Source organism: Lethenteron reissneri, chromosome 36 (assembly GCF_015708825.2).
Source record: "Lethenteron reissneri isolate LAM-NWPU_2019-01 chromosome 36, ASM1570882v1, whole genome shotgun sequence".
NCBI lineage: Eukaryota > Metazoa > Chordata > Hyperoartia > Petromyzontiformes > Petromyzontidae > Lethenteron > Lethenteron reissneri.
In genome coordinates, this window is record NC_083814.1 from 10,274,699 (window position 1) to 10,290,552 (window position 15,854).

A 15,854-nucleotide genomic window follows, 5' to 3' on the forward strand; every position below is an offset into this window, starting at 1 on the left:
GTGGAGAGCCACAGCCTCGATACAGAAATGAAAGAAAGCCAGGGAGATAAATCAAGTCAAATCCGGTTCAATGTTTGCTCCACTTAAACAAATATCACCGAGCCAAATTCATCAAAAAGGCCCAATTACCAATGGATTCAATATCATCTCATTTGTGCGGAGTAAACAATCCCCTTGGCTGCTTGCATGTTTGATTGTATATTGTTATTACTCATAAGAAACTTCTAATTACAGTGAAACGACTTTTTCCATGCCCCTTTGAACAGTGCTTCGAACTATCCACGCATATCCAGAGTCAAGTTGTATTGCTCGGACATGAAGGTAAATTTTAGCTGTTATCCACACCCATTCTTAGGGAATGTGTTCAGAAAAGGCAAAAGAAGACGCAATGAGAAGGCAATGGCGATTAGAGACCCATCAACTCACAGAGAGACCTATAGACTCCTACAGACACCTACAGTCTCACACAGACCCACAGAAACCTAAAGTCGAGAACGGATGGGGAGATGCCGTTGGTGCCGGGCAGGAGTGGAGGGACACCCAGGGTGAGATGGGAGGATGCAGTGGAACAAGATACAAGGCCTGTGGACATGACAAGAGGCGAGGCACAGAGTAAAAGCACATGGAGAAAGAAAATCCGAGCGACGACTCCATGCACAAATGAAACTTCTGGTTCACAAAAGAAGAGGATGCACGCTCATCTGTGGAGAGGCCAAGCGGTCTCCCTAAAGTCTCAAATGCATCCTATTACACGTAGCTCTCCACGGATACGTGACCTGAAAGTGAAGGAAAGTTTATCCTATTATCCACATACGTCAGGTCCAGATAACTGCATTAAGTAACTTGAACAAACGCATATAACAGGATTGGATGCTAGCAGGCCACAAATCATGCCGGATTAGAGGGGGTTCCACCGTATTAAAAAACAAGTAATGTTTTAAGGCGTCTGCCAACCACCGCCACGTAGAGCCCAGACCAATTACCGAAAACAACAAAACAGGAAATAAATAAGTGGCGCGCACCAATTAACTGTTGAATTAGTTTTTCTTTTTGCAAACACTCATGGACGCCACTGATGAAGGCCAGCGGCGAGGGGTTGCGTGCAATTCCGCGGGCACGGTCTAATTTACGACGACCGGATTCGACTTTGATCACTTTTGGCAAATTGATTTTTCTAATTAACTGGGGATTTAGAACAATGTATGCGTGTGTTGAGTGTACATGTGTTGTGTGTACATGTTATGCTGCAACAGGCAACGAAGGGCTGTGATTTAATTGTGCCGGTGGGGCACAGAATGCACAAGAATATCTCCATATGCATGCTTGACTATTGAGGAGCACATAACCTATGACTTGAGCCTCCAGAAAAATTTACACCTTGGCTGTGTGGCTCTGACAACAAGGGGCCAATACCTCACCGAGTCTTCATGCGCACGCTACGGAGGAGCAAGCACACCGGGGTGGTGGCAGATGCCTGCGCTAGGGGCAAGTGGTGGCCAGGAGATGGCAGTAAAGCAAGTGGATTCACAGACACAGCAGTACGGATCTTTTGGATGTTGTGTGACCTTTCTCCGCATACTTCCCGTTTCATCGCACGTAAAAAAAAGGCAACTGGTCAACCATTTCAACACTAGACCCTCATAATACAGTCTTCAGACCCGGTGAAGCTTTGCTGGTAAATAAATGACATGATTGTTTGGATAAAGACATGTAAACGTTGCTGGTCTTCCCACTGTTCTGTGTCATTTGTCCAGTTTTGTTCGCTCCATTAGCCTAAATATAACATTGGCATTTTGTCCACAAAAATCGTACGTAATTGATTCTCTCTCACACACACATGGTTCAATGTGTTGCAGGCATCAGATTCTATTTTAATTGATGCAATTATGCATTGTTACATTCTAATGTCGAAGAAATACCCTTCCAATATTTCTCCCTTCCGATATTAGGAAGCCACTGGAGCTATGCACTTTTAAATCGCAACTGAAAACTCATTCCTTCAGAACTGATTTTTGTGTTCATAGATTGATGTTCTTCCCTCGCAGCTCCGATAAGCACGGTTGGCTACATACAGTGTGAAATAAGTTCAACATACGTACAGAGCAGCCAACAAACCCCAAGACTAAAGCATACCCCTTTTATTGTCCTTAATGTTTGATGCAGACAAAACAAGAGGAAGGAGAAAGGAATGCAAGAGCAGGCCATGCCAATGAGCCCCAATGGTCCCAAGGGGTGACCCTTAGGCTTTGAATTAGCGTTCCACATTACAGTTGAACGTTAATATTATTGCAGGATGAACGTCCAACTCCGCTGCCACGTTTGCCTAAATCTTTTCTCCGACGACGAAAAGGAATGGTAACAAAAAATATTAGGGCACGTAGCTTTCACCGAAACATTAAGAGAACGCTCCATCAAACTGGAACAGTTGGCAGCCACTCGAGCAAACGCACAAAAAACCAAGGGCCTACCGAAACACAAATGGCTGCACTGCAGAGTTAATCAGAATGACCTAAAAAAAAAGATGGTAAAGAACTTAAACCTGAGAAAACTTTTAAGGGAGACATTTTATCGGCAATATTGTCTAGCGGTTGCGGGTATGGCATTAATTTTTTTTTGTCCAGATTTGAATCGATTGCTTTATTGCGCTGTCATGCAACTTTTCTGGGCGAGAGTTTTGCGGAACAATTGCGTTCAATCTGACCGCAGCAAGTTGTGGCAGCCTGGGCCCCCCCATTGGGAAATCCAAGGCAGGATTTCCGTTTGTTTAAATCGATCTCCGCTCTCCCTTTCTCCCCGTAAACAAAAAAAATCATACTTTATTACGAGAAAAATGGATTTCAAAAGAATACCCCACTGCATTCTTACAACTACAATCAATTACAGGCGCACGCGCCATGCCACTGCACGGCGATTTGTAAAGAGACATCATCTGCCGGCGGATAAAAAATAAAAAATATTAATAAGAAAATAAAACAACTCTTGTGGTTCAGCTCTTGTGTGAGACATTGCAAAGCTGTAAACGGGAAGACAAAAATACGAAAATCATTCTTCGTCATCACGATCCATGGGTAGATATCCCGTAGATGTCCAATGCACATATCGTCATGTTTTTCCACTTCCTTTGTCTTCTACCAATATGTTCAAGTAGTGTCACATCTCTTATGTCATCAAGCTATTCTACAATTAGGCAGTTGTGCTTTCGCTACATTGTCCCCACCTGAAGAAGGACGCTTGTGTTACGCCCGAAACGTCGTGATTTAATTTAGTTGTTTTAATTTATTTTATTTTTTACCTACGTGACTTTACCGAAAAAAAACAAAGAGTATGAGTAAGCTATTCCCTGTTGGATCATCCTCTGTTCCCGGTGGTTCCTTCCATTTTTCCCAACAACACACTTTTAATATTCCTGTTGCGATCCATCATACATGTGTCCAAATAATGCCAGCCTCCTTCTCATCACTGCCTGCATCATCATCATCAGGGTCTTCTTCTGCGTGCAATCTTTTTTATTACTTCTACGTTGGTCACTCTTTGGATCCAGCTTACATGCAATATCCGTCTGGAGCAATACAAAAAGCATTATCCTCCATTTTCTTCCATGGCCTGTGCTGCACCTTTGCAAGCAGCATCCAAGCACAACAGCCCGCAATCGCGCGGACATTACGCGGAAGTGCATTGTCTGGCCACGTCTCTGTAATTGCATCAAGCCTCCGTAAGGCGCACACAAGCCGTCTCGCCAACAAGTGCACGCCGGTGACGGCAACGCGCGTGGGGGGGGGGGGGCTCTACGGCAGCGGTAATTTACCTGAGTGCATTTCGGATGAGACAGAGGCTCCACGCATTGTTCCCTCATTGCCGCTTAATGTGACATCCCCCGCCTGATGTCAACGCGCCTCATCATCTCTGACAAAAATAGATCTGTTGGAGAGTTGAATCAAGCACTCGCTGTTGTGGCTGGTACGGAAGGAAACCCGTCTGCCTGAGAAATACGTGCAGGCTGAACACAGTATATTCGTCATGTAAGCACAAGTATGTTACAGTCAGCAAGGATGTACTTTCGGCTCTCTTGAGATGGTGGCTGTCGACGACACGCGTGCATACGCACTCATGGTGCCGTCATCATGCAATGCAGACCATGCTGGGACCTCCTGTTGCGTCCTTGCCAAATGAAACATCTCTTTATACGCATTATCATGGGATTCTTGTTCGATATAACACGTCAGCTCATCTCAACACCTCTTCTCTTTTTAAATTAAGATTGCCCTTGTGTACAGTAGCAAATCCTCTACGTCTTCAAGCCAATAATTAACAAGGCCCTCAACCTACTCGTCGTCGCTCGGCTGTTTCACCAGGACACGAATCTAATCATGATCAGAGTGCCAGTAAGAGCCTAAAGGTTAAACGTTTTGTAAACAAGATAATAACGCCCTTTACTTACCCCGAGGAAAGTCTCAATGGGTGTCTGGTGTGTGGGAGGAAACCAGAGCATCCAGAGAAAACCCATGCATGATGGAATAACACACTCCCCACAGTTTAAGATTCAATTCATTGTCGTCCGTCATATCCTGGCCACCTTGCAGCTCAAACCTACAACACCCCGGCATTCCCACACAGCCTCCCATTCAAGCACGAAACAGGTTCAAATCTGCTTCCCTTTCAAGATGTAACAAGATCGCGGGCATGCCCAATGATTCCATCGTACGATTAATTGAATACCGATTACAAAAGTCATGGAATCGATAAATCGATCCCAGTTCAAGTTTTAATCACAATCAAACAGATTGGAAAACAGGAACATATCACATTATTGTTATAAAGATTAGTTTTCCCGTGACCATTGAGATGAGCCGCTCTTCGTCTACGGGGCCTGCAAACGCGGTGTCAGCGTTTGCCCGATCCGAGCGTATTACCGGTTCCGTTCAAGGACACGACAGCAACACAAACCCTGGCCACATAAACCCTGGCCACCCTCCTGCCGAACAAACATAATGCCGGGTGACTCGATGCAGTTTCTTTGCGCCCCCCGAGCACACGATGACGTGCTGCCAACCACACCGTGTTGACACGAGTCGCCACTAAGCCACTACAACGTAAACAATGTAATGACAGTGCGCACACAACGAGCTTGCACCCGTAAACGAGACCACATGACCACAATACTACGATCGCTCCACTGGCTACCGATCCATACCAGATCACTTTCAGGATCGCCCTCATCATCTTTAAGATGATCTATGGGCTTACTTCGGCCTAGCTCTTCACCTCTCTTCTCACTCCATTTCCCTCCACACTCTCCTACCTCACACCCGTATTATCACGCTCTGCTCTGCTAATGCACATAAGGCTTTCTGTCAAAGGCCCCAGTAAAGCTTTGCTCGGTGGGCGGTCACTCATTCGCCCGTTGCTCCCTTCTCTGAGCTATCTGTGATGTCCAGTCCTCTTCAAGAACAAGCTCAAGACCTCTTACTTTTGACTAGCCCATAAATATAAATACACACACTGCTTCTGTGCAGCGTCTTGCCATGCGGTCACACGTAGATGCTATATAAATCCAAATTGCATTATAATTCCTTATCGATAACCACAGGAGGCATGCAATTCTTGAAAACCCACGCTTCATAAAGACTGCAACAACCGTCCAATAAAGCACCCCAGAGATCCGATGATTCATCACAATTCAGAATTCCTATTAAGAACGAATTTTTCCCGTTCTTATTTTTATAGTTAAATTTCCCCGTTTCTCATTTGTTTCATCTTATTCGGACAAGGTTTATTTTTCTATCTACGTGGCTTTACCGAAAGACCCAAAGTATATAAGGGTTGACTGCTCCGCTCGCGTAAGCATCACATCACAATATCACTATCCGAATTTGCATGAATTACAAAGAATAAATTCTCACACACACAAAATTCGATGCATACATTGCGAGCAGCCGAAATATGATTTTAAACTGATGAACCTAGTGCATCGTTTGAATGCCCACGAAAAACAATTCGGCTCATGTCTTCATCCCGAAAAAGAAAAAAAACCCCACCACTATTCGCCCACATACAGTGTGTCCATTGAGAGACAACACAGAACACACAGGATTGGAAAACATATGCAAGTTAGAAACATATTGACTGCTAATAATAGAAAGTGGCCTTGGGCTGCAAGCGTCGTGAGTAGGGACAATGGCCAGTGAACAAGCCCAACGATGGAGTGGCAGCCAACACGGTACATATGGGTGTATGTTGAACTTGTTTCGCACCCTACGTAGCCAACCGTGCTAATCGGAGGTGCGTGGGAAGGACAACCAACTGTGAGAAGGTGTCCACCACAGAGAAGGAGCGATAAGGTCAGCTGGTGTGCCGGTGTTGAAATCAGGAGAGATCGGAGCAACTTGAAGGATGCATTCATCGAGCAGTGAATCGATCATGGCCGATGATATCGACAGTGGAACCGCAACACTGGGCCAGATTTCAGGAAAGGACGAAGCTACACTCATCAACTTTCCCGAAACATTACTTCAGCTGAATGTTTGCAATAGACGTATTGTCTCAACAGATTCTCACTCTAGTTAATGCTGACAATGGCCTGATGCCTTTGGCATGATAAATGTGCAATAACTGTTAGAAACCCACGAGGCTCCAAAGGCACCGCCCCAAATCGCACTTAATTTAAAACCTGCCTTTGCTAATCAAGACCGAGCAGAGTGAGCGGGAATGCATTTCACCAATGTCATTCACTGGCACATTTCAGTAGAGTTTGGCTCTCAATAGCCACCAAGGGAGCACGCACGTTTTTCCTCCCCAGAGCTCACCAGCAGAGAACAAGCTGCGCTGCGGCCAAGGTAAATCAACAAGGGCACACGATAAAAGTGTATTCTTCCGAGGGCATGGGACATGAAAAGCAACGGCTGTGGTGATGTGCAACGTGCGACGATGGATCCAGCTCATGAGAAAATACCACGGCCCACATCCCAACAGATGAAGGGACCTCGAGGGTGTTGACCTGTGCAAGCAGCTATGTGTGAGGCACTGGAGAACAAACGCCAGCGGCTTTGGTCGTAAGCGCCACGTCCAACTGCCAAGTGCAAACTGCGATGTGGCATCAACAGCCTTCGGACGCAAGTGTTAACTCGTGAAAATGGGGAGCCGTGAGTTTCTGCAGAACCCACATCATCTCAGGACCTAGGTTCTGCGAAAAACTATGATCAGTACCCCAAATTTATCTCTGGAAAATCCCATGTTCTTATTAGTATCTGCAGATAGATGTCATTCAGAACTGGTCGCAAATGAATTCCATTCGCTTGAATCTGCGGATAAGACGATACAGCGTTGCCTATCGCAATATCCTACGAAACAACTGGTGAATGAAAGTAGACAACGAAGTCAGAAACAGAACCAAGACAAAAGACAGTTTGTCTTCTTATCACGAAAAAGAAAAAAATACAATGGTTTGGACCGCTACTAAAGTTGCATTCTGCAGAGGTAACCAGGAATAGGAATGTAATGCAAACTGGCACACGGAAGACTGATAAGAGGAAGAGCTATGACCAGAGGGGAAGACAACAAAGATTTGGCACATTGAAGTCTAAAAATACGAACAGCACAAAAGATGGTGCAAGATCGGAACAGGTCTAAGGGAGCTCGCATCGACAGCAGGTGTGGAAACACTACCGGATGATGATGATGATGTCGATGACGAACCACCTGGAAGTGGTATAACCCGAGGTAATAAATATATTTTATTATCGGAGCCTTTACACAGATAAGAGGAGCCACACAGACCTGGAAAGATAATCCATCCTCTTATCTGCATTTATCTGCAGATAACCTCGTGGACAAGAGGAGCGATAGCCACAGATAAATTCAGATAACAGAATCTGGACAATAGCATTCCCTCCACATCGCCATCGACGAGGGAATATTTATTGCAGTAGGATTACACATACCCACGACAAAAAAACCTGTCTGACATGTGCACTACATGCCCCCGAAAGCAATTCCACTATTCTCTAGCACAGTGGGCCCACCCAGCTGAGGCCAATTTCAAATTTTAGGCGAGTGACTCTTCCAGTAAAGTTTAAAGGAAAACCACATTTGGGAGCATGGCCTGTTGCTGCCTTTTGACATGATACAAGGGGACCGTGCAAAGGCGGTGTGTGGCTGGAGACGCAGACATGCCTCCCAGCACCGCCAGGCTACAGCAGCCGAGATGAACCTTTGACCTCGTCGGATTTCATCAGCGAAGTGCAGCTGTGTGCTCTGGCCAAAATGGAAAGTTCAAAGAGATGCGCACGCAGAGCATGGTGATGCATCCTGCAGGCGGACACGAGCAACACACGAGACACGCGCTCATTATGGTAGCACAGGACGTGGGCGACAAGCACAATGTGGGTGGCCGCTACCACGGTTTCAAGACACATCGATTTATCCATTTAGAGACTTAGGGTTCATGTTACACACGTCAAATGGCGTGTGTAAGAATAGATTTTTTCCAATTCGTGAAAATGATGTCAACGTGATGGACTAATGTTACATTTGGGTTAAACGGTGCAGGTAAAATTGTGCAAATGAGACAGAAAAAAATGAAACAATACCAGCAAGACGTTAAACATAATACAACAAAAAGAATTGATTATTTTTAATCACATCACGGCTGAATCACTGGAAGGGGGTCAGCGTTACACCCGGAGTAACTCGACTCACCACGATAGGACAGCCGTCATTGTTAGTCATCCACATTGTTAGTCATATTCACCGTTCATTTTTAGAAACTACGTGCTGTACTTATTTCAGAGCAATGGTCCAGCGTAATGTATGCTTGTAATAAAGTGTGTTCTGTAACCAAGGTTTTATTTTATTGACTTGCGTTACATTAATTATGCATGTCGCATGTACAATTTATTTTTATTTTTCCAAAATGAAGACCTCTTCTCATCTTGCCGATGTGCCGACCGTCTTGTTCATTCCCCACCCCACCCCCCGGCACAGAGACTGTGCGTACATTCTTTGCTCCTCGGGTCTTCTGTTGTTAAGAGACAATTGTGTCGTTCGCCTCTCACGTGGTTATAAACGAAACTCAGTTATCTGCCTTCGTCTTATATAAGGCCTCCCTTGATCAAACATGATCAATGTGTCAGTGATATCCCACCCGTTTGTTTTTAATGCGCATGTTTATTTAGAAGGCGGTGAGAGCACATTCAATCCCGAGGGTTAGCGTTTTGAAATAAACTGGTTAAAATATTTCACCCAAAGTGAGATGACAGCCCATTGTGTCTTAATGTTCCTAATAAACTGCATTACGACAACACTGCATAGCAGTGGAGTGGAGAAGCGGCCACGGTCATCCTAATCCAATCCGAATCCGGCGACCCGAGTTTGCTTGGTTTAACACGTAAGCTTTCGCGACCAATACAATCTACAATACAGGTTCATCTGAAGCTAGTTGTAATTACTGACTTTGCTCTCCAACACACCGTTGTGCTGTACTAGTAACGAATTGGCATGTTCTGTTTACGTGACAAACCTTAAGAGAATTGGCTGTGTCGGGTGGTGGTGTGTTTAACGGCACATTTATATATTTACGCGATCTAACCCCGAGTTTGCTGCCTGTCCACAGGTTTACATCATCGGCGAGTGATATATGAACCAGTCCCTGGACCCTCGTTTAACACAACCAGCACTAACCAGCGTGTAGTATGGTCAAACAACTCTCATGATGATAACGGGTCGAGAGGCCTTCATTTAGCAGTGTATTGAAAATCGGCTGTACAGTAAAATATAATAATACATAGTCACGCTGGTAGAGAAGCAGACTTCCGCACAAAGGTGCTGAGCAGAAATTTCTACTCGGGGTCGTTTCAACCACATCACCACTACTACCATCATTATCACCACATGTATTATTTATCAACACCAGTATCACCCGCAGCATCATCATCACAACTGTCAGCATCACCCCTATTGTCAACGCTACAATTATCACCACAATCATAAACACAACCATCATCATCAACACAACCATCACCACCACTATCACCGCCATTCATTATCATCACCTTCATCATTATCATCATCACCAGCTCATCATCATCATCCCTACTCAAGTTTGTAAAATGATTCCCGACCAGTGAAGGCTACACAATTTTGTACAGAGTAAGTTAACAGTCATTATAGCGCTGTGGATAGACTTAACCTGACATAGAAAGGTGGAATTCCAATGACTGCCTTCGGACAACACTCGCTTAACAGGACGATACACAAAAAGGCTAACAATATAAATCCCACTGAAACTGTTAATCTCGGAATGAATGCCTCTGAAAGTAACAACAGTTAAAGCTTATTCTCAATCATTTACATTAAAGCGATACAATAAGATCAACTGCATGTTTTATAATAATCAGTAGTAGTTGATTAATGCCACAGCATCTTAAATGTAAGATTGTAACACTCAAGATCAGCTGTTGTTGTGCTGTGCGCATGTGAATGTCTGACAAATGAGCAACATTTATTTAACTTGCTTGACCCTGCCGATCTGACTCATGAAGTCACAAAACCCGGTTTTCTTGCTCAAAACAAATACACCTAGAAAACATTCTGCAAGAACCAAAGGCCGAAGGTCTAAAATGACAACTGAATCTACATTTGTTTGGCTGAGGAACAAACCATCCTGAATGATCATATCTCAGAAGCTAAGCTGCGTTGAACCTGGTTAGTAGATTCATGGGAGATTCCCTGGCAAGTAGCGGCTGTTTTAGACTTGTACTGCAAGATCAACAGATGAGAGTAAAACAACATATGTTTGACGCCATCTGTGCAGACATGTGAATGTTATAACCTCTCTATAATACGTGGGCTTTCTCTGGGCGATCAGCAAGAGCAGTAGTTCATTGATAATGGCACTGCACTATGAACCGACCACCTGAGTTTGATTCCAAGCAATAACCCGAAATGGGTGGTGATTGATATCTGAATCGTTTCACTCTTCACCAACCCACACTACTAACCAGCTTGGGGGAAGCCTAAATTCAGCCATACAACGGGCCGTGTATTATTCTCAAAGTCAATGGGCCAGAAGAGAAAATAGCAGTTCGCATTTATTCATACAGCGAATAAGGGTCAACTACTTTGTACCCCACTCGTTCCAAGCGATATTCACGTAATTCACGGTGATTGGACGCAAAGAATCTGGAAACCCGTAAAGTTCTGCCACCTCAAGTCGTACGACCGGACATCGGTGAAAAAGAGCTTCATAGTCTATCGGATTCCTCCAGGATAAATAATTATTCTGATCCTAAAAAAAAAAGATTCAGTATCAACAAATAAAAAAATCTTTGGGCACATTGACTCTAATAATTCAGGTTTTCAGGTTTTCTCCCACATCGTGCCACTCCTTAATAAATGTCCACACGCCCGCACTCAGCCATCCCAATACAGAGCCCTCTAGAAAGAAGAGATTTTGAGACTCGGGCCGTTCTGGGTACGACAACACCAGCAACTATTTAGTTCTCAGTCAGCACGCACAGTTGCTGTCCGAGATAGTACGCGTTTCTTACACGCGCCATAACAATGTGGAATTTCCACTACCGGCAATTGCGGGGGGCTGGGGGTGTGTGATTGAAATCGATGTGCCCCACCTGATTTGCACCGTGTCATTTACAACTTAACCTCACGTGAACTTTGGGGGGGGGGGGGGCAATGCTGACCACGTAGATATGTAGATAGGGAGGGGAGGGTACAATTAGGGCTGCAGACGGCAGGTTCACAATGGGCAACTCTTTTTGCCGGTGATGTAATTGAGTGACATCACATGGCAGTAGAGGGAGGGCATCAATGATGAGAGGGAATGTGGCAACCGAGACCCCCACCACCCCACCACCAGTGCCAACCTCCGCCTGCTCCACCTCGTTACTTTGTCAAACATCTCTTAAGAATGAACGTCTGGCCATGGTGGTGGCGGTCGTGTGCTTTGAGAGTGGAGGGGGGTGAAGAGTGCCTCGCCCGCTCACACACACACAACATAAAATGGAGGAAGAGGCTCAGCCGGTCCCTTTACATTCCGCAGTCCGCATGGGCAAAGAGTGGCGCCGAGCCGCCTCCCCATTGGACGAGCGGTTCGCCGCCGACCAATCAGCGCCTTAGCTTGGCGCGTGCGCACGACCAAATACAAAAGCCCCCCCCCCCCACACACACAGCCGCCGACGCAACACAAAACGGATCGGCGAGATCAGCGCTCTGCATTTCCCAGCGCAGATAGGCGCAGCGCGCCGTGTCGACGACGCCCATTGGCCATCGGCCGCGGACATGACGAGGCAAGAGCCAATGGGGAGCGGCGTAACATCTAGCGCGGTGCATCCGCTCTGCGAAATTAAATCGGCAAGCAAACACCAACACCCCCCTTCTCCTCACAACCCCCCCACTCAGCACCACCACCACCACCTTACCCCCCCACCACCCCCTTAGTCTCCCCGCAATCAACCCCACCACTAACGCTTTACGATGCAACGCGAGTCGCTCACCCAAAATCCACGTCCATGGACTTAAAATAGAACTTGTAGTTGTGCGTGGGGCGGTTGAGCGCCGTCTTGAAGTCCCCCAAGGTGACCCGTTCGGGCGCGACGGGCAGCTTCACCAGATACGGGGTTTCCTCCTCGTCCATGTGATAAATGATTTTCGTCTCCCCCGCCATGGTGATGTTTGGTGACGGCTACTGCTGATACTGCTGCTGCTGTTGCTGGTGGCGGCGGCGGCGGTAGCGGCCGCACAGCGAGGGCTCCCCGCCGCCACCTCCTCCTCCTCCGCTTCCTCACTTTCCTTTGCACCGGCGCAGAGAAGGAGCCGCTCTCGAACGAGGGGGAAGAAGTCGCCGAATCCAATGCGGCGGCGGCGGCCGGGGGGGGGGGGTGGCCCAGGAGAAGTTGCGCCGCCGCCTCCGCCGCTGATCAACCCGCCCGCCCGCTCAGCGATAGGGCCACACCCCCCGTCCACATTTCCCACAACGGACAGGCGCGCGCCGCCTGCTGATTGGTGCGCGCCGAGTCACGCGCACGGCTCTCGACCAATGGGCGGCGTCGGTTTGCCGATGCGGTCTGCGTATTTCGAGAGCCGTGTCTCGGTAGTGCAATACGGTCGGGATTGTTTTATTAATTTTATTTTTGTGTTTTTTTATTTTTTATTTTGTTTATTTACGATCCGTGGTTCATTTGTTTTGTGCAGAGGACGCGGTTTTCTCGTTCCCGAGAGAAATGCCGCGGCTGTAAAGGATTTAATGTTGTGGATTTTGCGTATGTGTGTGTTTAATGCCACTCTATATAAGTAAATACGGAGTTCCCCCATGGCCTCTTGTTGGGACCCTAATTATGAAGGACCATATCAAGGACCATTGCCCGAAACGTTGCCTATTAACCTTTTAGAGCAGGGTTATTCAACGAATGTTTGGAGGTTTTTTTGTTATTAAATTAAGCAGGAGCCTCCATCAATATTCAAGGTCCTCATTGGACTTCGCTTGCAGAGGACATTTATGTTTTTTTTACTTTAGAATTCCAGGATACCAAAGATTTACAAGACTACCAATGTCGTTTATGGACCAGTCTTACACATGACACTTGGGATTCCTGTAAATGTATGTGTTTTTGTCATTAGAATTCCTAGATTTATGTGACTTGTAATGTCATTAACAGCCCGATTTGATCAATATTGAGTGTGCCCTTTTTTCAATGCCATGGGCCCCAAGCCCCCATGTTTAAAAGTAGTGAACAATACGCACTCAACAGCTAATGTACGCCGTTGTTCTTACAAATGTCCCATTATGGATATTCTTATGGCCCTAATAACATTTTTCTCGAGGAAGTTAGGGGACTGGGGAGGTTCTGGAAGAAGAATTAGTCTTTAGATGGTTGAGATCAAGAGAAGGTATTTAACAGTGTCGACGGGATAGAGTAGTGAAGGAGAAAGGTGCATGGTTGAGGTGGATGGTTAGTTTGGATCTGGAAAGAGGTGGCTTATGGATGTAAAATAAAACAAATTTGAGGTAGCGGTGGGTCCTTAAAGTGACAGGTGCGATGGTGGTGCGAGTGGTGGTATTGGACATGATGACGTTGAGGGTGTGGCCACGGGAGTGAGTGAGAACTGAGAAGAGTTGGGAAGAGACACGGATTCATAAAGTGGCTGGACGTTGGTGGAGATGAAACTAGATAAAGTGATGCCATACGCTGTGATGTCACAGAGCACGCTGTGATGTCACAGAGCACGCTGTCATGTCACAACGGACATCATGCATTCTGCTCTAGCTCTCACCACTATGTGTATACGATGAAATACATTAGACGTGGTCGGAGAAAGGGGGGTCATTCAGTCCCTGTCAGCCCGAGATTTGGTTCTCCCACAATGCGGCCGAGCCCACACCGAAGCGATCAGGTGCACAAACACACGGCTCTCGAAATCGCACAGCTTAGTGGCAGCCATGGGCTGCTTTGTCTTAACATCTGAGCGAGACGTTACGCAATGAGGACGCATCTAGGCATGGCTTGAAGTGTCTGGGCACGCATCTCTACTGGTTAGGCTCGCTTCCCCACCCACTGTCACCATACAACGTAGACAGTATCGATTATTAGATGATACTGCATTGGCAGTAGTGGACAAGCACAAAAACTCGACACGTCCGTTAATAACACTGCAGCCTTGAAAGGTAATTATATATAACGGTCAGAGATTTGGGAAATGTCCCTTTGTCATAGCACATTAATAAAGAGACCATAAGTGGATAAGAGTGAGATGCTGCACGATACACCATGGGGTCTGATGAGAATATAAGCTTAAAACTATTTTCCGATCATTATTTTTAATTGGCACACCTATTTTTGGATATTTTTTTTTACATTATTTGGTGATAATGCGTTGGCAGTGGCGCACGACCACAAATAACAAAAGGCACTCAACACATTCTTCAATTTTTGTACTTCGTTAATGAAAATGCCGTTTCGGACAATGAAGGATCATTGCCCGAAAGCATCGCCTATTATGTAATGTTCCTTTTAGGGCCACAGTGCTATTGGCGATTATAATTGTTTCTTGAGTAACCTATAGAGTAGCAATGTCACAAGAAATCGCTGATCAGGTGGCTTGAATGTAGTGTCTCCTGTAAGCAACCACCCCTCCCCCCCAGGTGTATACGATTATCAGTAGACAAACCTGTCAACCCCTTATCAGTGCCCTACCTTATCACAAACCAATTTACACCTTATTGGCCACCCCGTGCCCTGATAAATCTCAACATTCATCCCAAAAAGTCACCCTCACAAGGACAGAAGCACAAACAAATAGACAAAAACATGTTTTTGTTGTTGCCCTATTCAAACGGCCGTACGCCGTATGGACCTGAAAACTCAATTCCCTGTATAATAATAACACGGGGTAAACCGTATGGGTTTACAGGTTTGCTATCCCTATCTGACATACCTGTCAACCCCTTATCAGTGCTTATCACAGACCAACTCAGACCTCATTGGCCACCCCGTGCCGCTTATAAATCTCAACGTTTCATCCTAAAAAGCCCCATCATCACAAGGACAAAAACACAAACAAATAGACACAACCAACCTATATATTTTTTTTTGCCCGTAATTGAAACGGCCGTACGCCGTATGGACCTGAAAACTAAATTTCCCTGTACAAGAATACGGGGTAAATCACACGTATGGGGGTTGACATTTGCTATAAAAATTGCACAGCAACCACCTTGCATGCAACCTAATCGCTCAGCCCTCTCTGCACGTGTTACATTTTCGAGTGACGTAATCGCAACACGTTCACGCCCCGTTGCACGCGTCACATCATGTGACGTCATCGCGCGATGACGTCGATTTTTA

At 45.9% G+C, this 15,854-nt stretch overlaps 1 protein-coding gene across 3 annotated transcripts in view; it reads right to left on the bottom strand.

Moving 5' to 3' along the window:
• The window catches only part of DVL3 (dishevelled segment polarity protein 3), a 55,668-nt gene extending 42,730 nt beyond the window's left edge, over positions 1 to 12,938 (bottom strand). For all 3 annotated transcript variants that reach the window (XM_061566065.1, XM_061566063.1, XM_061566064.1), the window contains exon 1: positions 12,507 to 12,938. In XM_061566065.1, coding sequence (XP_061422049.1) covers positions 12,507 to 12,676 — 170 coding nt within the window. In that variant the 5' untranslated portion in view covers positions 12,677 to 12,938. The remainder of the gene's footprint in view (positions 1 to 12,506) is intronic.
• Positions 12,939 to 15,854: the final 2,916 nt, after the last annotated feature.